The sequence below is a fragment of the Pelobates fuscus genome, chromosome 2 (genome assembly GCF_036172605.1).
Source record: "Pelobates fuscus isolate aPelFus1 chromosome 2, aPelFus1.pri, whole genome shotgun sequence".
Lineage (NCBI taxonomy): Eukaryota > Metazoa > Chordata > Amphibia > Anura > Pelobatidae > Pelobates > Pelobates fuscus.
In genome coordinates, this window is record NC_086318.1 from 105403694 (window position 1) to 105424845 (window position 21152).

At 43.2% G+C, this 21152-nt stretch overlaps 1 protein-coding gene across 1 annotated transcript in view; it reads left to right on the plus strand.

Annotated features, from left to right (window-relative positions):
- Positions 1-1953: 1953 nt before the first annotated feature.
- The window catches only part of EIF2A (eukaryotic translation initiation factor 2A), a 57253-nt gene continuing 38054 nt past the window's right edge, over positions 1954-21152 (plus strand). The window contains exons 1-3 of the mRNA XM_063441011.1: positions 1954-2039; positions 4416-4485; positions 15032-15106. Of these exons, the coding sequence (XP_063297081.1) occupies positions 2012-2039; positions 4416-4485; positions 15032-15106 (173 nt within the window). The 5' untranslated portion in view covers positions 1954-2011. The remainder of the gene's footprint in view (positions 2040-4415; positions 4486-15031; positions 15107-21152) is intronic.

Below are 21152 nucleotides of genomic sequence, written 5' to 3' on the forward strand. Positions count from 1 at the left end.
CACTTTACATTTAGAGTATGAGCGGTTGTGTGGCCAACAATGAAGCTGTTCTGAGAAATTTTAGGTGACTTACTAATAATGTATGTAACTAAAATGTAATTTAGAACCAGGACAATCTTATTTAAACACATTCACTGTAGTGAAGAAAAGACACATTACTGTGAGTATTTTTGCTGCAGAGGATAGTTATACAATCAAACATTCCGACAATAAGGAGCTCCAAAAAAGAGGGATATTATAAAAAAGGGAAATATGGATTTGGGCCCAAAATAGGGACTTTCCCTCGTAAATAAGGACAGATGGGAGTTACGTTCTATGTACACATAATATAATAATATATACATCTGACTTGTACTATCCATTCAGCAATCTGGTTACTATCCATCTGGTTACTATCCATTCAGCAATAGAAAAAAAGTGGAAAAAAAGTCAAGCTAAAATGTTTTACTCATTCTGTAACCGTTAATTAGATTAATTTGACATTCTTCCAAAAAGCTCAGAGGCCATGTATTTTTATATTTTTTTGTAACTTGTTATCTCGAGAAAACATGTTTTTCAGGAAACAACAGTTTCAGTTTAAACATTATTAAAGTATGAGTTTGGACTGCATGTGTCATTTTTTCTTTAAAACGGATTTATACTTGATAAACCAAGAATCTCCTCAAAGCATGCTATCCTATAGACTGTAAGCTTGTTTAAGCATGGCCCTCTTCAACCTATTGTTCCAGTAAGTTTTCTTGTAATTGTCCTATTTATATTTACATCCCCCCTCTCATAATATTGTAAAGCGCTACAGAATCTGTTGGCGCTATATAAATGTCAATAATAATAATAATGCCCCATTAAAAAGGTATTTACAAGTTATTGTGATTATATTATTAAATTACATCATGCATATAGAACTGACATAAATCTAGTTTATTTAGAAAAAAACAAAATATACAAAAAAAAGTGTCCCCCAGGGTAGCGTCTCCAAATTAGTGTTACACTGAACCCTGGGGTTCTGCTAGAACAAAATTGGGGCGCCGCAATTACACTCCATGGAACATGGATGCCGCTCTCCGCTGATCCCATAAATTGGACACAGCAGAGATCTCATTCCCACCCGCCATCAGCCATTTTGGACTCACAGGGTTGCTAACATTGAAACAGGACGGTCGCATGTAGCAAACCTTGTGCCCAATCTGGCTTCACATAGGAAGGAACTTATTTGTTTTATTGTGCTGCCCTTTAGATTAGTGCCCAAAGTGACATCTGAGGATATATAGATTTTTTATTTTTATAGTCAGACTGTGCAGGTTAAAGTGTGTTTTTGAAAACATTTGTATATCACACTTTTGTCCTAATTTACTTGGGTTGTTTTTTTTTTTTTAATGTGTGTAAAACTTGAAGAAAAAAAAAAGAATTAAAAAAATATTCTGTATAAAATATTCTCTAATTAAACCAAATATAAGAAGAATTTGCATTAAAAAAAATACACTGCTCATTACATTATTTTTTTCCTTTGCACAAAACCTTTTTTTTTTTTGGAAGCGGGGGAGGGGGTTGATCCACGATATTGGCACACATAGTAGGTTCCACTGTAAAAATTAATTGGGAACTCGAGGGAATAAACCATTTTTAATCCACTTTAAAATACTTTACAAGTTGAAAACATGAAATTTTTTTCTGCTGATAAGGAAAGGTTGATTTATCAAACCAAGCTTTTAGAGATTTTTTTTAACACTTATCCATATTTTATTTTATTTTTTTTATGACCACCACTTGCAATTTCCACTCAGTGAGCTGCTCTCTTGCTCAATGACACTACTCTCTACTGGCATTTAGGAATGCACTATCCCATATCATTTCCTCCCTAGAGCGGAAGGATAATGCAAACCATGGCATTCTTCTGCTATGCGGACGGATATTCCTGAACCCGCACTGGGTGACGCGGCCCCTAATGGCTACGTGTATCATTCCTGTAGTCCCACCCCCTGCTCTCCGACGTCACTGATCTCTTTCCGTCAAGATGGCGCCCCCCATGCCGCTTTTGGCAGGTCTGTTCTCACGTGTATCTCATGCTATCCTGTGCCGTGTGTGCGCGGCTGCAGAGTTCGATGATAGGACCAGGGGTCTGAGGCTGGCTCATCCTGGGGGTGCATGTCCCTTCCAGGGCGCAGGGAGGGAGTGTCAGTGTGGGTTAGTGAGTTGGGACAAGTGGTGATGGTGTTAGTGAGGATCATTGGGCCATTACACAATTAAACTCCCCATTCTCCAGTGTGTCTTCTAATGAAAGCTGCGTGGTTTCTCTATGACCAAGCGGCAATGCTAGGGGTGCATGATTTCTGTAAAGTGAATGGGATGGGGGAAAATATTGGCAGAATTCAACTCCCATCACACACAGCCAGTCCAAACATGCCGGACTCACTGACTGACATACTGTGTAACCGGTTTATTTGCTAAAATATGGCATTTAATTTGTATTATATAAGCTTATTAGGGGAACTAAAACTTTTCTGGACTTTTGTTTTTAATAAAAACATTGACAATTATTGACACACACAAAATGCTCCAGGTTATTTTTTTATTTATATTAAATTTATATTAAAGATTTAGCAAATAACATTAAATTCAATTCTGACATGGAAAAGCCAGGTCAAACATTGCACGTGAAAAGGAGAAATAGAAACATTGTTTCTTTGCTTCTTCTCTTCCCTATATGCTCCCTCCTGCTGTGCTCTGTGCAGATAGTTGCAGGATAATCAGAAATTTGGCACTTCACATATACATGTGTTCTAACTGAAATAAGTTAACCTAATATTTAAAAACCTTAAAAGTGACGTTCTCTTTGAAAAGATAGGTACCTACTTTGTCTTATCATATAGTTTGATTGCATTACAATTTCAAAGACATTCAAACACAATCTTTACATTGTAAAGATTTCAACTATTTAAAATACTATAAAGTGACAGAGCCTCTTCAAATATTTTGTGTCGTGTCACGTGAAGCTCTTTTTCTCAACTTCAACGTATAGTGTTAAGAATACAAAATCTGTATTCCTAACTCTATAGAGCATATTAATATTTTTTTCAAGGTGCCCCAAGTAAAAAAAAATTCTAGGTTGTATATTTGTACAGCGCAGCGGCATATACTGGGCCCCTGTTCAGCAGAAATGCTTGCCCTTCAAGTACAGATTGAGAACCTAATCTTGGGAGGGGCACTGGTAGATTATTTAAAGAAACAATCCGAGCACAATAACCACTAAAGCACTTTGTAGTGGTTTTGGTGCCAGTAGTGCCCTCCCAGAGTAAGTAGTCAAACTGTTTAAGAACAGTTTGACAACTTACCTGGGATCTGCCGGGATAGGGGCTGTAGAAGGGGATAGGGGCAGTAGTGTGTGTGTGTGTGGGATAATTGTGGGTGTGGGAGGGCAAATTCATTAAAATATATATATATATTTTTTGTAATTAAAATATCCCCCCACCCTCCTTACCTGGGAGGGAAGGACAACATTTCCTGCAATCCCTGGTGGTCCAGGTGGTGAGAGTTAACTCTAGCAGCCTCTGGAGTTGTTTAAGTTCACTCTTGCGAGATTCGGAGCATTGCCATGTTAACTGTGGCAACGCTCCGAGCTTGCGAGAGGAGAACCCGGCGGAGCTGCAGATTAGAGCTCCCCTGGGTCCTCTGTCCCTCCCCTACCGCTGCTATAGAGCACTCTGATCTCCCCCATCTCCACAGCAGCTAAACGGTGAACACTTACACTTTTCATTGCCGCTCCGCCTCCTCTGGCATCATCCAACAATTCAGTGCTTTCCTATGGGGATTTTACTGATGCTGGATGTCCTCATGCAGAGTGTGAGGACGTCCAGCTTCGGTGACCAAAAGTCGCTTAGCCACCAGGAAGTTCCTCTAGTGGCTTAGTCCTGCAATAATTTACCTTGCGCGACTAAATGGGACTGGGACACAGCACCCAGACCGCTTCAATGAGATGAAGTCGTCTATGTGACTACAGTGTCCCTTTAAAATATCTTGTAGGAAATGTTGTTATGAATACTTGTTGAATGAGATGTTTTTAGGTTCTCACCTGGAAACAATATTGCAAATGCACAGAGAGGGACACTTAAATCATGTGGCAAATAAGGGACAGGCAACTGGTGCCTGTAGGCCCTATTTTTTTATTAAACCGCTCTTATTGTTTGACACAGAAATGGGTGATGGTGGCCATAACCTGCTAGCACCATAACGGCTACAACCAAAGGCTTTTAGTCATGATGGTGTTTAGACTATCCCTTTAATAGGTCCCTTTAATAGTTTGCTACATTTGTTAGCCCGTTTTCTTATAATTCTTCCCACTCCTTTTTAGTCTTTAAACTTTGCAGGGTCTGTAATTGTGGTAATACAGCATAACCATTCTCTTTTTTTTCCCTTTCAAGTCAGAGGATCAGATGGGATCCGTATGGTCAATGGACCCCCAATCTTTGCAGACTGTGAAGCATTTCCAAGGTACTTTCTCTGTTTGATCTGCTGCAATTTTGTGTGTAGAATTATTTTTTTTCCATCCCATAATGTCGCAGATCCATACACGAAGATGCATGCTTCTACACATACAGCTAGTGACTCCATTACCCGCACACAGTTACACACTTCTTATATATATGTATGTGTGTATATATATGTATGTATATGGATGTGTGTGTATGTATGTATGTATATATATATATATATATATATATATATATATACACATGGATGTGTGTATATAGATACACACACTCTCACGCTATAGACTCTTCCTTCCCTCCTAGCTCATGTAACCTGGTCAAGCTTTCAGTTGAACCTGCTTAACTGTGCTGTGTGTGCTTTGGCACTGAATTTAGGGCCAGTAACTGTGTAATGCCAGAACTTTAGTAATGAGGCTGGCTAGCGCACCTGGTTACCTAGGTTTACGTTTATATCAGGTTAGTGGTTGGTAAGTTTATGGTTAGAAATATCATTAATGTTTGATGCTTGCAAGTACAGTAATATAGTGTCCCTTAACCAACAGCATCTCTGGGAATCAAGCAAAGAGGCGTGTAATAATTGGGGCGTGGAGGTCCTCCAGCATATCACTGACTAGGATTCCATTTCCCTCAGTGTTTATCTCTCTCCAGAGTAGCTTCAGTGATTATAGCCTTCCAGGTATAGCCTTTCCCCCACATATATTATATTTATATAGCGCCAACAAATTCCGTAGCGCTTTACAATGGGTGGACTAACAAACATGTAATTGTTTCTGTGCATCAAACCTGCCTGTTTACAGAGGGGTTGAGGGCCCTGCTTAATGAGCTTACATGCTAGAGGGAGTGGGGTAAAGGGACACAAAAGATAACGTAAGTATTAGGCATGTAGATTGGTAGAATAGTATTCAATGAAGACTTAGTGTGGGTTTTTGTTTTTGTTTGTTTTTTAAATGACAGTTGCAGGAGATTAATCAGTTGTGAGCCATTCACAGTTTAATTGATATTCTTTTGTGAAAAAGTGAGTTTTTAAAGATTTTTTGAAGGAGTGGAGACTAGGTGAGCATCTAACGGAAAAGGGAAGCGAACTCCACAGGAACGGTGCAGCCCTAGAGAAGTCTTGAATGCTAGTATCAGAGGTGGGAATACAAACAGAGGATAGACGTAGGTCTTTGGCAGAGGGTTACGGGGCTAGACGGGATATACTTGTGTATTAGGGAGGGTGATAGGTGGGAGTAGCATTGTGTAGAGATTTGAAAGCAACAACCAGAATTTTATATTGAGCCCTATATTTTACGGGAAGCCAATGCAGTTACTGACGGGGTGAGGTGTGGGAGGTGCAGGCGGACAGGAAGATGAACCTCGCCGCTGCATTCATTATAGGCTGCAATGGGACAAGTTAGGATCACGTAAGACCAGTGAGAAGTGGATTGCAGTAGTCAAGGCGAGAGACAGTGGCATGGACCAGCACCGTAGCTGCATCTGACGTTAAGTAGGGGCGGATGCGTGCAATGTTTAAGATGGAAGCAGCAGGTTTTGGCGATCAACTGGACATGAGGGGTGAAGGAGAGGTCGGAGTCAAATAGTACTCCTAGGCAGCGGGCCTGCGTAGTGGAGCTGATTGTAGCACCATAAACAAGGAGGGAGACAGAAACAGGAGTAGCAACACTTGAGGGAGGAAAGACCAGAAGTTCTATTTTGGAGAAGTTCAGCTTAAGGAAGTGGGCAGCCATCCAGTTAGAAATAGCAGAGAGGCAGTCAGAGACACTAGTCAAGAGGGGCGTGGAGAGATCAGGGGAGGACAGATAGATTTGCGTGTCATCCGCATAGAAGTGATATTGGAAGCCAAAGGAGCTGATGAGTTTACCAAGGGAGGCAGTATAGATCGAGAACAGTAGGGGACCAAGGACTGAACCTTAGGAGACACCAACCGAGAGGGGTTGGGGGGAAGAGGCAGAGACTGAAAAAGAAACACTAAAAGAGTGCTGGGAAAGGTAGGAGGAGCACCAGGAGAGAGAAATATCTCGTAGACCGAGATTACGGATGATGAGAAGAAGCTGTTGATGATCAACAGTATCAAAAGCAGCGGAACAGTCGAGAAGAATTAGGATAGAATAGTGACCATGAGATTTTGCAGCGAGTAGATCGTTTGATACTTTGGTCAGAATGGTTTCCACAGAGTGCTGAGCGCGGAAACCAGATTGAAGTTGGGCTTGAGGAAGTCTGTCAATCTCACATACACAAGTCTTTTAAGGATTAAATGAGTCTTAATGCTGGCAGTATAATTGTTTTTTGGCAAAACAAAATTGGAAGCGCTTCAGACTGGGTTTTTTGCCTTCTTTTGGATCAACAGCAAAAGCATATGTGAGGAAAACTGAACTTGATGGACGCACGTCTCTTTTCAGCTATGTAACTATGTAACTATGTCACCTTTTATACCTGGGGTCTCAACAGGAGGCCCCCAGGGAGAACAATAGAATTGTGATATCCCCAGCGCCCTGGTGTCTGTACCTTCAATCCAGCGCAGAGTTTCATGGTGCTGGGTGGAATGTTTAGGTCACCCAAAACATCAGTGCTTTTTGTGAGCTCTTGAAGCTCCTTCAAGTTCAGAGTACCGTTGGATGCTTCTATCCCTCTTCCAAAGAGCACCCTGTTAGGTGTTGTTGGGGATGATAGCGATCTGGTTATAGTTTTAGCGGGCCGCGGCTAATCCGACATAGAATTCCAGAATGATGGGAGGTTGCTTCCAGTCAGACGCACCATGTCTCTGGAGCCTTCTTGCTGCTGTGCGATGCTTCTGATAGCCGCTAGGAAGGGTGCTGAAGGGCTGGCACGACTGGGAAGGGAAGTAATTGTGATCATGGCTCTTTTGGAGGTGATGTGGAGAGTTACAGCCCAGGACAATCCATAGGTGGTCTGTCACATAGGGTATGTCTCTATTCACAAAAATCTGACTACGGTATGCATTCAGGTTATTGCTTTACTGGTAAAATGCAGCAGAGTACAAATCTAGAATGTTTAAAGTTGCAATTCACACAAGCCCTACTCTATGTATGGTTTTGGATTATTTTAGTAGTTATTAAATTTATAGGGGGGATTTATCAAAGTGATTTATACTAAAAAGAGGTCTCAAATAATAAGTGTTAAATACATAATTGACTCCTTGCAATATTTGTGTACTGTGTAAAAAAATAAGTAAAAATAAATACAAATTAAATTCTGGATATATGAGACATTTTTTTTTTTTTTTTTTTTAAATTCTTTATTTTTGCGTGCATGAGAGATATAAATATGGTACAACAAATGCATCACATGAGAATATAACAGGTTACAATTGTAGTTGTTTGATGCATTCAGTCGGATTCAGCACAATTTTTTGTTACTGGTGTGTACTCCTAGGTATAGTGTGTGGTTTTGTAGGAGTGCAGATGAGTTAGTATTTCGCGGGTTTGTTACCTAGGTGTTGGGTTGTAGTGGATATCTGGGCCCAACTAAGCTGTTAACTTATTGAGTGAGGTTGTAGCGCGTTTCGGGGGCCTGGCTTGGTTCAGTGAGAGTTGTGTCGTCGGTTGGTGAGTCACATGAGTAGTCCTAGTGAGTGTTTCTATGCCCCTTGGGGGTTTAGTGGGTCAGTGTCGGTGTAGACTACTCGTGAGGGGTGGCGGCCCTAACCGTGGGGCTGTCGGGGGGGGTGTGTGTCGTCCGGAGCTGCGGATACCATATGCTGGTATTGCGGTTGTGTGTCTGCGTCGGCCGTTACCGCTAGTATGTGCTAACCAGGTGCATTAAACTTTGTGGTTATAGGGCGTGGAGGGTAGGGAGAAAACATAATACATGAAGCCTTAAACATGGCAAAGTAGTGTCGCCGTTGAGCGGACAGGAGCAGGAGACTTCTCCCCCCCTGTCCGTCAGGTGGCTTGTGCATTGGTTCTCTGTCTTCTTGGTACAAATGTTTCTGAGGTCGCTGGGTTCCAGTCGTGGGTTGTGCCCCGGGCAGGCAGGTTCTGTAGGCCCAACTGTGTGAGAAGTTCAGAAGCCTCAGTCCCAGAGGTGAGTTTATGTGTTGCCCCCTGATGGGTGACAAGTAAGGAGCGTGGGTTTCCCCACCTGTATGGTATTCCCGCCGTGCGTAATAGGCTGGTGAGTTCAGTTAGCGATTTCCTCCATTGGAGAGTGGCCTTGGATAAGTCCTGGTAAAAGGTCAGTTGGGCTTCTTCAAAATCAAGCGGGGTTTTGCCCTTGAGCGCGCTCATGATGTGCCCTTTATCTTGGGGTAGGACGCAGCGAATGATGACGTCTCCAGCTAGTGTTGCTGCTGCTCTGGGTGGGGTAGGCAGTCGGTAGATCCCTGCGAAGGTGAGCTTCTTCGTTACTGCCAAAGGGAGTAGAGATTGTGTGAGTCGCCTCACGTAGTGCGGTAGGTCGTCATTGCTAACCGAGGCCGGGATTCCTCTTATTTTGATATGGTTACGCCGGCTTTTGTCCTCCTGTACTGCTAGTTGGATTGCCATGTGCTGGTGGTCTTGTTGTAGTTGGTGGAGTGAGTTTTGCAGTGTGGAGATTTCTCCCTGGATTGTTTTGACTTGTCCCTCTGTGTTGGTCACTTTTTCTGTGATCTGCTGCATGCTCATTTTGAGCGCTGGTAAGTCTGCTGCCAGCAGGCTTTGGATATCTTGCAGCATGGTCTGCATCTGCTGCAGATCCTGTTTGGTGGCTGGGTTTGCAGCTCCTAGCAGGGGTGTGGGTTTGAGGGTCATAGCCTGGGTGGGTTGCTGGGTTTTCTCTGTTTCCCCTGTTTCCCCTTGGGTGTTTTGGGCTGGAGGGGGATCTGCCTGTGGAAGGTCAGGGCCCTGTTCGGCCGCCATTTTGGCTGGGGTGTGTTTTTGCAGCATTACCCCTATGTCTGGCTGTGCTGTACCTTGCTGTGGTTTTTGCGATCTGCGCCCCATCTCCTTGTGGATGTGATCGAGGTCCTGCAGTGGATCGTCGCTGTAGTCTCCCAGGCTTTCTCCGCCCCACAGGTACTCCAGGCCGCGGTAGTTTGGTGTGAGGTAGGCCCGGTTTTTGGATTTGGGCTTTGCCTGCCTCGGTGTGTACCGAAATGGCATCGGGTTGTGCAGGATGGTCTCCCCTATTGTGTGCCGGTAGTTTTTCGCCTGGATGGCGTGTGGTTTGGCAGATATGCCGCGGATTGTGTGCTGTTTGCACGGAGCTGCCTGTAATGGCGTCCGGCTCGTTTCGCCGCGAAGCTCCGCCCCCTATATGAGACATTTTGACAGTCATGATTAATAAGTGAATATTTTTTAAGTATCTTTTTTAATTTTGTTTCCTTAGTTGTGTAGAAATCATGTAAGCAGAACTATGGACAAGTTGTGTTACAAGTATTTTTTTTTTTTTTTTTTTATATGTGTATTGTAACGGATCACCTGGCACCCCGACTTGGTACCTCCGTTAATGGATGCTCCTAGTGCTTCCTGAGGACTCCAAGCACTCTGGCAGACACCACAATCACCGAATCCGAGAAACCTTTTAAATTCTCCCAAGCATATGAATGCTGTAGACCATTGAATAGGAACCATACGAATAGGCTTGTACTCCTAGCAGTCAACTGGAACAGCATGCAATAAATCCTTCCCCCAATAATGAGACGACACATCACTTTGAGGGTAAAACAGGAACTCTGGACTGGCTCATCCAGCCTGGCTTTTATTTCCAACTCACACATACAGGCCACACCCAGGGGGAGGCATAAAAGAACCAATGACATAGATGTTACCTCCCACACATCCCCTCCCCTTAGTGTGACACATAATCCCATTATTCATACAGTTTAAAATATACTTTTTACACAATATTTATAACTTCAAAACCATACATCACATTCACAATCAATCCATTCAGGGGAACAACATATTAAAAAATGTCATGGATCAGACCAGGGGTTCAAAAGTTACTAAAAGTATCTTTTAAAACCCCTAGCTTTCCAGGGCCTTCTCTATGCTGGAGAAGTAATCCAATTATCTCCCAGCACAGAGACAGACTCCATTAAGCACATGGGGACACAAAGACAGTAAAATAGCGCGCAGATCCTACTCACACAGTTCACTCGCCACGGAGCCGAAGTCTTTAACTACACGAATGGGCTCCATGGCATAACTATCTGGGTTAACACATTCACATAAGGTCTGGTCCATAGTCCAAAGGCAAGAGGCGGGCAAGCAGCCCCCTCCAAGGACACGTGGCGAGTTCGGTTTCGCCACACTTCTCCCCTTTACCCCCCAGACTAACAGGGTATCTGACCTCCTGCCGGTCAGTGCCCTGGTTAGTCCAGCAACCCACCCATGAAGCACAAACAGCAGTACCTCCCACCCACAATAACTGGTTACTACACCTGGGTAGAGGAGAACTTTGTCCAGGTCCAGGTGCCTCACCATGGCTGTGTGGGGGACTGGTAGTCTGCCTTGGTGGGTTGCTGAGTGGGCAGAGACCAGCGGTACTCTGCCCTGGTGCCAGCGCTACCACTGAAGTAGCCTGATTGGAGCCTGGTTGTGGGAGGGGGAGACCGACCGTCTCCCCTCTGGGTACACAGCTCTGCTGCTGGCGACAGACTGTCTCCCCTTTGGCTAAACAGCCCTGTCGTGGGGGGGCAGGACCGACCGTCCCTACCCCCTGTGCTGGAAGTGCAGAGACCACTGTCCCATCTGCACAGGTGTGGGGCTTACAGTCTCGCCCTGGTACATTAAGCTGCCGCTGGGGAGAGGTGGTAACCAGCTCCTCTCCCATTAGAACACTGCCGCTGGGGAATGGAGACTGGGCTCTCTATTCCCTGTACATTAATGATCCGCCGCTGGGGAGAGGTGGTAACAATCTCCTCTCCCATACATACTTCCCGTCTCTGCGGAGGGAGACCGACTGTCTCTCCTCCCAGCACAGAGTCCTGCTGAGGGGGAAAGGGGGCTGGGCTCTCCATTCCCTGCTGGATACTCTGCCGCTGGGGAATGGAGACTGGGCTCCCAATTCCCAACAAATCACACTGCCGCTGGGGAGGGAGGACGGCCCCTTCAGCTCCCTGTAACTTGGGCGCAGAGACCACGGTCCCATCTGCGCTGGTGTGGGGCTTACTGTCTCCCCTTGGTGTGCTAAGCTGCCGCTGGGGAGAGGGGGTAACAAACTCCTCTCCCTTACACACTTTCAGCCGCTGGGGAGCAGGGCTGACCCTCTGTACTCCCTGTAGGCAGGGCGCAGAGACCACGGTCCCATCTGCGCTGGTGAGGGGCTTACTGTCTCCCCTTGGTGAGCTGTGCTGCCGCTGGGGAGAGGGAATAACAAACTCCTCTCCCTTACACACCTTCAACCGCTGGGGAGAGGGGATAACAGGCTCCTCTCCCTGCACCGTAGACTGCCGCTGGGGAGCAAGAACGGCACCTTCAGCTCCCTGTAACGCACACTGCCGCTGGGGATCTGGGCCGACTGCCCAGCATCCCTGTAGGGCCGGTAGAGAGACCGCAGTCCCATCTCCACCTGCCATCTGTGGGTCTTCCCAGGACCAATCCGTGAGGCCCCTCAACATTTGTGAGTAAGGGCCACCTGCTTCCCCACCTGGCAACTCTGGCTGCTGCTGGGGATCTGGGCCGGCTGCCCAGCATCCCGGTGGAGAGACCTTGGTCCCATCTCTACCTGCCTGTTGTGGTTCCTCACAGGACCAGTCTATGAGGACCCCCACTTCGGGTTCCTCCCGCCGCCTCAGGGAAAGACGGCTAACCTCCTCGGATGCAGCCTCTACTCGGCTGCTGTAACGCTCCTGCTGCTGAGCATACTTCCTCTCTTTCGCCAACCGGAATTCTCGGTCCAGCCTTGTGTTTCGCTTGGCCATGACCTGGTTCCAGATCACCCGGCGTGTCTCCATGGGTATATCATCCCCATACTCGGCCACTCGCTGCCTCACCTCGGCCAGCCAATCATCTCCAGAGCTAGAACCTTCCATATTAGTCTGCTCCCAGGGGCGCTGCACGAGTGCTAGCGTTGCCCTCAATTTGTAGATCCAAACAGTGTCTCTGAGCTGCTTTACCTCGCACTAGGACGCCATCCCACCGCTGCCACCAATGTAACGGATCACCTGGCACCCCGACTTGGTACCTCCGTTAATGGATGCTCCTAGTGCTTCCTGAGGACTCCAAGCACTCTGGCAGACACCACAATCACCGAATCCGAGAAACCTTTTAAATTCTCCCAAGCATATGAATGCTGTAGACCATTGAATAGGAACCATACGAATAGGCTTGTACTCCTAGCAGTCAACTGGAACAGCATGCAATAAATCCTTCCCCCAATAATGAGACGACACATCACTTTGAGGGTAAAACAGGAACTCTGGACTGGCTCATCCAGCCTGGCTTTTATTTCCAACTCACACATACAGGCCACACCCAGGGGGAGGCATAAAAGAACCAATGACATAGATGTTACCTCCCACACATCCCCTCCCCTTAGTGTGACACATAATCCCATTATTCATACAGTTTAAAATATACTTTTTACACAATATTTATAACTTCAAAACCATACATCACATTCACAATCAATCCATTCAGGGGAACAACATATTAAAAAATGGCATGGATCAGACCAGGGGTTCAAAAGTTACTAAAAGTATCTTTTAAAACCCCTAGCTTTCCAGGGCCTTCTCTATGCTGGAGAAGTAATCCAATTATCTCCCAGCACAGAGACAGACTCCATTAAGCACATGGGGACACAAAGACAGTAAAATAGCGCGCAGATCCTACTCACACAGTTCACTCGCCACGGAGCCGAAGTCTTTAACTACACGAATGGGCTCCATGGCATAACTATCTGGGTTAACACATTCACATAAGGTCTGGTCCATAGTCCAAAGGCAAGAGGCGGGCAAGCAGCCCCCTCCAAGGACACGTGGCGAGTTCGGTTTCGCCACATGTATATATTCTCCTTTTTGCTGATCTCCACAAGCCAACTTTGAACCTTTTCTGATGCTGTGTTCTGTTAGCCAATTCCACTTCCTTACTAGTTTTATATTTGCACAAGTTAAGATGCTCTAGGCCTCCTCTACTATTAGGCTGCCTGTGAGATCTGCTGCTGCAGTATTCACTCCTACCGACTAACTGGGTATTTTCACTCTCATCATTACTAGCCATCCAAAATTTCCTAAATTTCTCCCATAAGCGGTTTCCCCACTTCATATCCTCTGATGCAGTTATTAAGTTATTTTGCAAATAGCTTTAATACATGATCAATATAATGCATTCAAAATTGGGATTTCTGCAGCCTGGCATTTCCCTTTAACATATTACCGTGATGGGCAGGTTTGTTGCATTGGCAAATTAAGCAATGTATTGGATGATAGAGAATGTCTATAAAAAAAAAAAAAGGGTTGTTCTGAAGAGCTCATTGAATTCAAGTGTGATACTGTAATAGGATGCAACCTTTGCAATAAGTCAGTTTGTGAAATTTTATCCCTGCTAGATATTCCACCGTTAACTGTTAATGGTATTATTGGAAAGTGGAAGCATTTAGGATCAGCAGCAACTCCGCCACGAAGCTGAAGTCCACATAAAGTCACAGAGCGGGGTCACCAAGTGCTGAGGCGTATGGCACGTCTTCCTGCTTTGCTCCCTCTCAGGCTGTTTAGTGATGCCACGGCTGGAGTGTTGTCATCACTGCAGGGTGCGCGAGGGAGCAAAGCAGGAAAATTACTGCTCCCTCTCTGCCTCCATTCCGCACAGCCAGCCGCCTTCTCCGCTCTCCATCAACCTTCTGCCTGCATTCTTCCTCGTCGCCTCTGCTGAATTAGTTGAGCGCTGACTTACACTTTTCTCCCTATAGTCCTCTGACGCCTCGCAGTAGTTAGGTCCAAGGTTTTATTCCCTATGTTGATATTCCTATTTTGGTTACCCCCATTTTTGGAGGATAAGTTTGATGACCTAGTCTTGTGGTGGTTGCCCACCAGCAGCCACGGTTTGGCTGGCTGACCACCTCCACAATTCTGTCTATGAGTTTTGATATTTTTGTATTGTTCCTGTTCTTTTTGGATGTTTACGTTTGGAAGCATCATCTAGAAAGCAGAGTAGCTTAGGGTCAACGTGATGGGATATGGGATGATTTATGCTATGATTGTCTGATGTGTTATATGGTCCATCTCTCATGAGTTTAAGGGTTTGTTTAATTTATTTTTTCTATAGTTGTATACTAATTTCTTTCTTTCCTGCTGGGGAAATAAAGAAAGAGATAAGCAAACGTTTGCTTCAAAATATTTAATAAAATCATGACTTTACATTATGTTAATAATAAAATCTGATAATTGCATTGAATTGTCAAAGAATTTTGATAATTCTATCATTACGAAAAAAAACTATCTTTAGGAAAGTTCTTATTTCTGAAGTATATGTGGTTTAAATCATATATTGTGTAGTCAAAATATATTCCAGAGATATTGCATTGTAACTACAACCCAATATATTTCTATTAACTCAGTTTGGTTGTGTTGTAATTTGACTTTGTTAATGATTTTCTTACCATAGGGATCCAAGTAAAAACTGCAAAGTATTCGCTTTCAGTAAGGATGGAAAACTATTTGGATGGTGCAATGGAGAAGCGTAAGTTCTATTTTAATGGCACAGAGTTTGGTGGGAGGGGAATTATCTGTTACAATATTTATATGTCTATATGCTGACCACAAATTAAAGAGCATTTTAGAGCAAACTACAGCAGGTATAGCTTAACCACTTAAGAACTGATGCAGTAATTACAATCTGGTCCCTTAAGACATTGTGTTCGCATGGAATGTGTTGCTTATTTGGTTTTGACAGTTCCATTCAATCTTGGTTCTCTGTAAATGATTGGGACATCTTGTATTTATATATATATATATTTACGTATCCCACTTAAAAATGCAGAGACAAAACACAGTAAATTGGAAGTGTGTGCAGTAGGGATCGACCGATATTGATTTTTTAGAGCCGATACCGATAATCTTTGAACTTTCAGGCCAATAGCCGATAACTTGCCGATATTCTGTACATTTACCATTTTGAAAAAATAAACTATTTCTAACGGTAAATGCACAAAATATACATGCCACATGTAGTGGATGAAGTGTATTTAGACAGCGGAGCTGTGTGTGTATTGTATGCAGTGTGTATTTGTGTAGTGTGTATATATAGTGTATGCAGAGTGTATAGTGAATGCAGTGAGTGTTTGTGTAGTGTGTATATATAGTGAATGCAGTGTGTGTGTGTGTGTAGTGTGTGTATAGTAAATGCAGAGTGTGTGTTTGTGTAGTGTGTGTATAGTAAATGCAGAGTGTGTTTGTGTAGTGTGTGTATAGTAAATGCAGAGTGTGTGTTTGTGTAGTGTGTGTATATAATGCAGTGTGTGTGTTTGTGTAGTGTGTGTTTGTGTAGTGTGTATATAATGCAGTGTGTGTGTTTGTGTGTATGTAATGCAGTGTGTGTGTGTGTGTGTATGTAATGCAGTGTGTGTGTATGTAATGCAGTGTGTGTGTGTGTGTGTATGTAATGCAGTGTGTGTGTGTGTGTATGTAATGCAGTGTGTGTGTGTGTGTATGTAATGCAGTGTGTGTGTGTGTATGTAATGCAGTGTGTGTGTGTGTATGTAATGCAGTGTGTGTGTGTGTGTGTGTGTAATGCAGTGTGTGTGTGTGTGTATGTAATGCAGTGTGTGTGTGTATGTAATGCAGTGTGTGTGTGTGTGTGTGTGTGTGTGTGTGTATGTAATGCAGTGTTTGTATGTAATGCAGTGTGTGTGTGTGTGTGTGTATGTAATGCAGTGTGTGTGTGTGTGTGTGTGTATGTAATGCAGTGTGTGTGTGTGTGTGTGTGTATGTAATGCAGTGTGTGTGTGTGTGTGTGTGTGTATGTAATGCAGTGTGTGTGTGTGTGTGTATGTAATGCAGTGTGTGTGTGTGTGTATGTAATGCAGTGTGTGTGTGTGTGTATGTAATGCAGTGTGTGTGTGTGTATGTAATGCAGTGTGTGTGTGTGTATGTAATGCAGTGTGTGTGTGTGTGTATGTAATGCAGTGTGTGTGTGTGTGTGTGTGTGTGTGTGTGTATGTAATGCAGTGTTTGTATGTAATGCAGTGTGTGTGTGTGTGTGTGTGTGTGTAATGCAGTGTGTGTGTGTGTGTTTGTGTAGTGATGTAATTTGTGTAAAATGGGGGGGGATTTTTTTATGTTAATTATTTTAAATTTTTTTTATATTTACATTTTTTTTTTTTCTTTTGGTCCTCCCTCCCTGCTTCTTACCAGGGAGGGGGGATATAGTATTCCCTGGTGGTCCGGTGGTTTAAGTACTGGAGGGGCCGGCAGCAAGCGCTGACTTACCTTGCCAGCAGCTCCTGCAGCTCCCCAGTCTAAATCTCGCTGCCCTTCGTGCCGCGCGGAGCATTGCCATGGTAACCCATGGCAATGCTCTGCGGCCACGGGTCTCGCGAGATTTACACTGGGGAGCTGCAGGAGCTGCTGGCAAGGTAAGTCAGCGCTTGCTGCCGGCCCCTCCAGGACCGCCAGGCTTGTAATGAGCCTGGCGGTCCTAGGAGGTATTATCGGCAATATCGGTAGCTATATTGGCTGATACCGATATTGCCAAAAATACAGAATATCGGCCGATAATATCGGTAAAACCGATAATCGGTCGATCCCTAGTGTGCAGTATAAGGTTAAAGCGGCACTGTCATGGCCACATCTATATTTTAAATTTATTTTAACCCCACCTCCCGACTCCACTAAAAGGTTAGTTCAGCATGACAGTGTCGCTTTAAGAAAAAAATATATTTAAACAAAATCATTGTTAGTAAGTATAGTTAATAGTATTCTCAAACTGAAACTGAACAATGAACATGGTTATTTACTAATGTGAAAATTGTCCGGAATTCAAAGTGAATTTCATATTTAGATCCAAAGCAAGCTGGAAATATAGCTGACCAGGAGAATTGTTCAACTACATTGGCCTTACATTTGAAATTCACTTTACATTTTCAATAATAATGTAGGAAATAATCCTGCAACCTCATTTCACTTCTTTGCATGTCAGAGTTCATTGCATTGTCACGACACAGTAAAATCAGTGTTTTCATTTTATTGGATAATGAAATTAACTTTTGAAGTACATGACCTGCAATAGTAAGGAGTAAAACATAATTAATAAAAACAAAAAGACTTATTCCCCAATATCTCTTTGATGTTTGTCCGTGAGATCATGTTTAGGCTGCAGAAAGAGGTCATGGCCATCTGACCACTTCACATAGGGCTAACTGTGTCATGTATTAAGAGCAATGGGGTTAAAGTTAGAAATATGAAGGTATCTTTAGGAACATTCCATTGGTTTCCCAGGAGATTTTTCCAGTTTAGAACTTTGCCCCAGAAATGCTCTTTGTGCACAATCCCCAATGTTTCCTTGCCAGGACTTTATCTCTAGTCAGGTTTACATGCAGATTTTAATTTGTGCAGAAAAAAATATAACCTCAAAGGGTTCACTGCATAACTTTATTGTTTAGAGACTATGGCTGTAGTTCTCCAGTTTTTGGCAAAATGTTTTAAAGCCCACACTATTCTTGAGATGCCATAATAAAGTAGTTCAATTATTTTTCCAAAGTATATGTACAATGTGAGCATTTTGTGTGCAGTGAACTTACTTGATGCAATGAACGCTGCAGTACAGCAAACTTCTGAATCAGCTGAATTCCTGTTTACCCTTTCATTCCATCAGATTAACACGGGGGGCACCAAGATGGTTGATTGCTATTCGCTACACCTGTAACCTGTTATCCCCTAGTGCTGAGAGCTTATCATCACATTGCATGCTATATTCTAGATCAGGGATAAACAACCTTTGGCACTCCTGATGTTGTGGACTATATCTCCCACAATGCTCTTACAACCATAGTGCTGGCAATGCATCAGGGGAGATGTAGTCCACAATATCTGGAATTTAGAAGGTTTCCTGCCCCTGTTCTAGATGGATAGTAGACTTGCGTAAGCTCACTTCCGGTGTACGGATTAATTGGAATTGGGTACACACCGCTGGTGAAATGGTGCCTAGATCTATATAAGCTCCAGTTATTACTCTTACTCTGGCTTTTATAACTGGACTAATGTGTGCACATCTAGTACGTTAACCCTACACTGCAGGGCGTAGCTCAGGAGAGCTAATGGATACATCTGATTAGGAGCCTACAGCTCTTACTAGACTGTAGAGGAGGCTGGCAGCAGCATCCGACAGACACCAGGTAAGATGCCAAACCATTCTAAAACAGATTTGACTCCTGTGGGAGGGGAGGCAGGGGGATTGCCAGGGGTTATGGTGCTTGGGTTGTTCCTTTAACTTTAGCATGGACCTTTGGTTGGCTTTATTAAATTGTTCCTAAAGATGGTTTCAGTTGCTCTCTCATATATTAAAACTTGGAAAATACACTGGGAAAAATACAGCAGTGAGTATATTTGCAGTAAATGTAACCCAAACCGTCCATTTACTGTATGCAGTATCTGACAGCTCAGTTGCATGAGACAACAGACACATTACCTAAAATCTGGGTCTCCAGGATTTAGATGTTTCTCATCGTGCCATCATCTAATCTAATCACACAAAGATAACTTGGCCATTTTCAACCACTTCTGAAAATGCCCTGCTTTCTATTGCACAAAATACACACTCAAATAGACTGTGCAAACACAAAATAAATAAACAAATAAACTTAACTTAGCAACAGCTTCCCAACGGCAACTTTCCACATAGGTGCCAAAAATAGAACAAATGGATATATAAATCAGGGAAATCGCTGTCTGAACCTATAAAAAAAATTAATAACACATAGTGAAGACTGTTACATATATAAATAACAGACACGTTCTTGAGTGCACTCACAAGATGTATGAAGGCAAATCGCTCTGAAACAACCACCACCTACTCCTGTAGGGGGGTCACACAGAAAGTATACTGGATCTTGTAGATATTAAAATCCGGAACCAAAAGTAGAGCAGGAACAAAGTATGGTAGAAAAAAGTATTTATTCATAAATACAATAAAAGGCACTGGTCCAACGCGTTTCGTTCAAATAGAACTTCTTCAGGGACCTTTCAAATTAAAATAAATAATACAAATACCATACATAAAAATTCCCGCTGTACCCACCCTTATCCCACAGTCCCAATATATAAGGCAGCTACTAATCCCATTGGTGGTGTGGTAGGTGTGTTCGAGCTTGGTTCCGGATTCCTCAATCACTTGCCGACTCACAGCTGATCGTAAAATTCTTTTCCCGCTTCTCGGGTTTCCAAAGCGTAGCCGGAAGTGACGTCTGCGTTCCAAAATAGCACTTCCGTGCGTGTCACCAGTGATTGCGCATCCGCATGGAAAATGGTCCTCGTGAGTCTCTGTAGTTATACATGCACATGCGTGGTCGGCAGAATTTCAAACTTAAACAAAAAGTGATCAGTAACTTGCTACTAACGTAGCCCATTTAGAAAAGAGAAAAAAAGGTGTATCAATAACAAATCAATAAAACTTTTTCAAGTATAATCATTGTTTCAAGAATAATTCATATAGTGTCTATTTTCGATCTTTTAGTCCAGTACATAAATAATAAAACATATTAAAGAATACATATATTAATCATAAAGTGCACTCTAAATCATGAGTAATACGTGAAAGAAAAATATAAATCAAACTAGTAATAATTCCCATATAATTAAAACAAAAATACTCCATATAATTCAGATGATAATATCTAGTCATCAAGAAAACAAACTAAGTCAATGTCCACATTTAACCCCTTCGGCTCCAGTGTCTGTAAACAATGTATCCAATAGGTTTCTTTTTGTCGAAGACGTTTCAACCTATCTCCTCCTCTCCAATGGGGGGGGATATGTTCAATGCCCTTGCATACAAAGTTTTTGAAATTAAATACAGGGCATGACTGACAGTGCAATGGGACCGAGTGGGTTGTGAGACATTTTTTAATATTATTCAAATGCTCCATGAATCTGACTTTAAGCAATCTCTTGGTACGTCCCACATATTGCCTGCCGCACGGACACTGCAGTAAGTATACTACAAAATCCGTGCGGCAGCCAATAAGGGACCTAATGGGAAATGAAATCCCTGTGGTGGTACTTTGAAAAGAGTCAGAATCTACTAAAGAGGCCGTACCACATGCCACACATCCTCTACAGCCTCTAAAACCCTTTATCATATTACTAGGGATTGGTTTATTAATAGGTTTGATATAGCTTGGTGCTAGCATATTCTTCAAATTTTTGTTCTTCCTATAAATCATTTGTGGATTATCTGGCAATAATTGTCATAATAATTTTTTCTACCATACTTTGTTCCTGCTCTACTTTTGGTTCCGGATTTTAATATCTACAAGATCCAGTATACTTTCTGTGTGACCCCCCTACAGGAGTAGGTGGTGGTTGTTTCAGAGCGATTTGCCTTCATACATCTTGTGAGTGCACTCAAGAACGTGTCTGTTATTTATATATGTAACAGTCTTCACTATGTGTTATTAATTTTTTTTATAGGTTCAGACAGCGATTTCCCTGCTTTCTATTGACATGCTATCTTGACTTATTTCAGCACAGTTCAAAGTTTTATGCCCACCATTCTCTTTCTGTTACCCTAC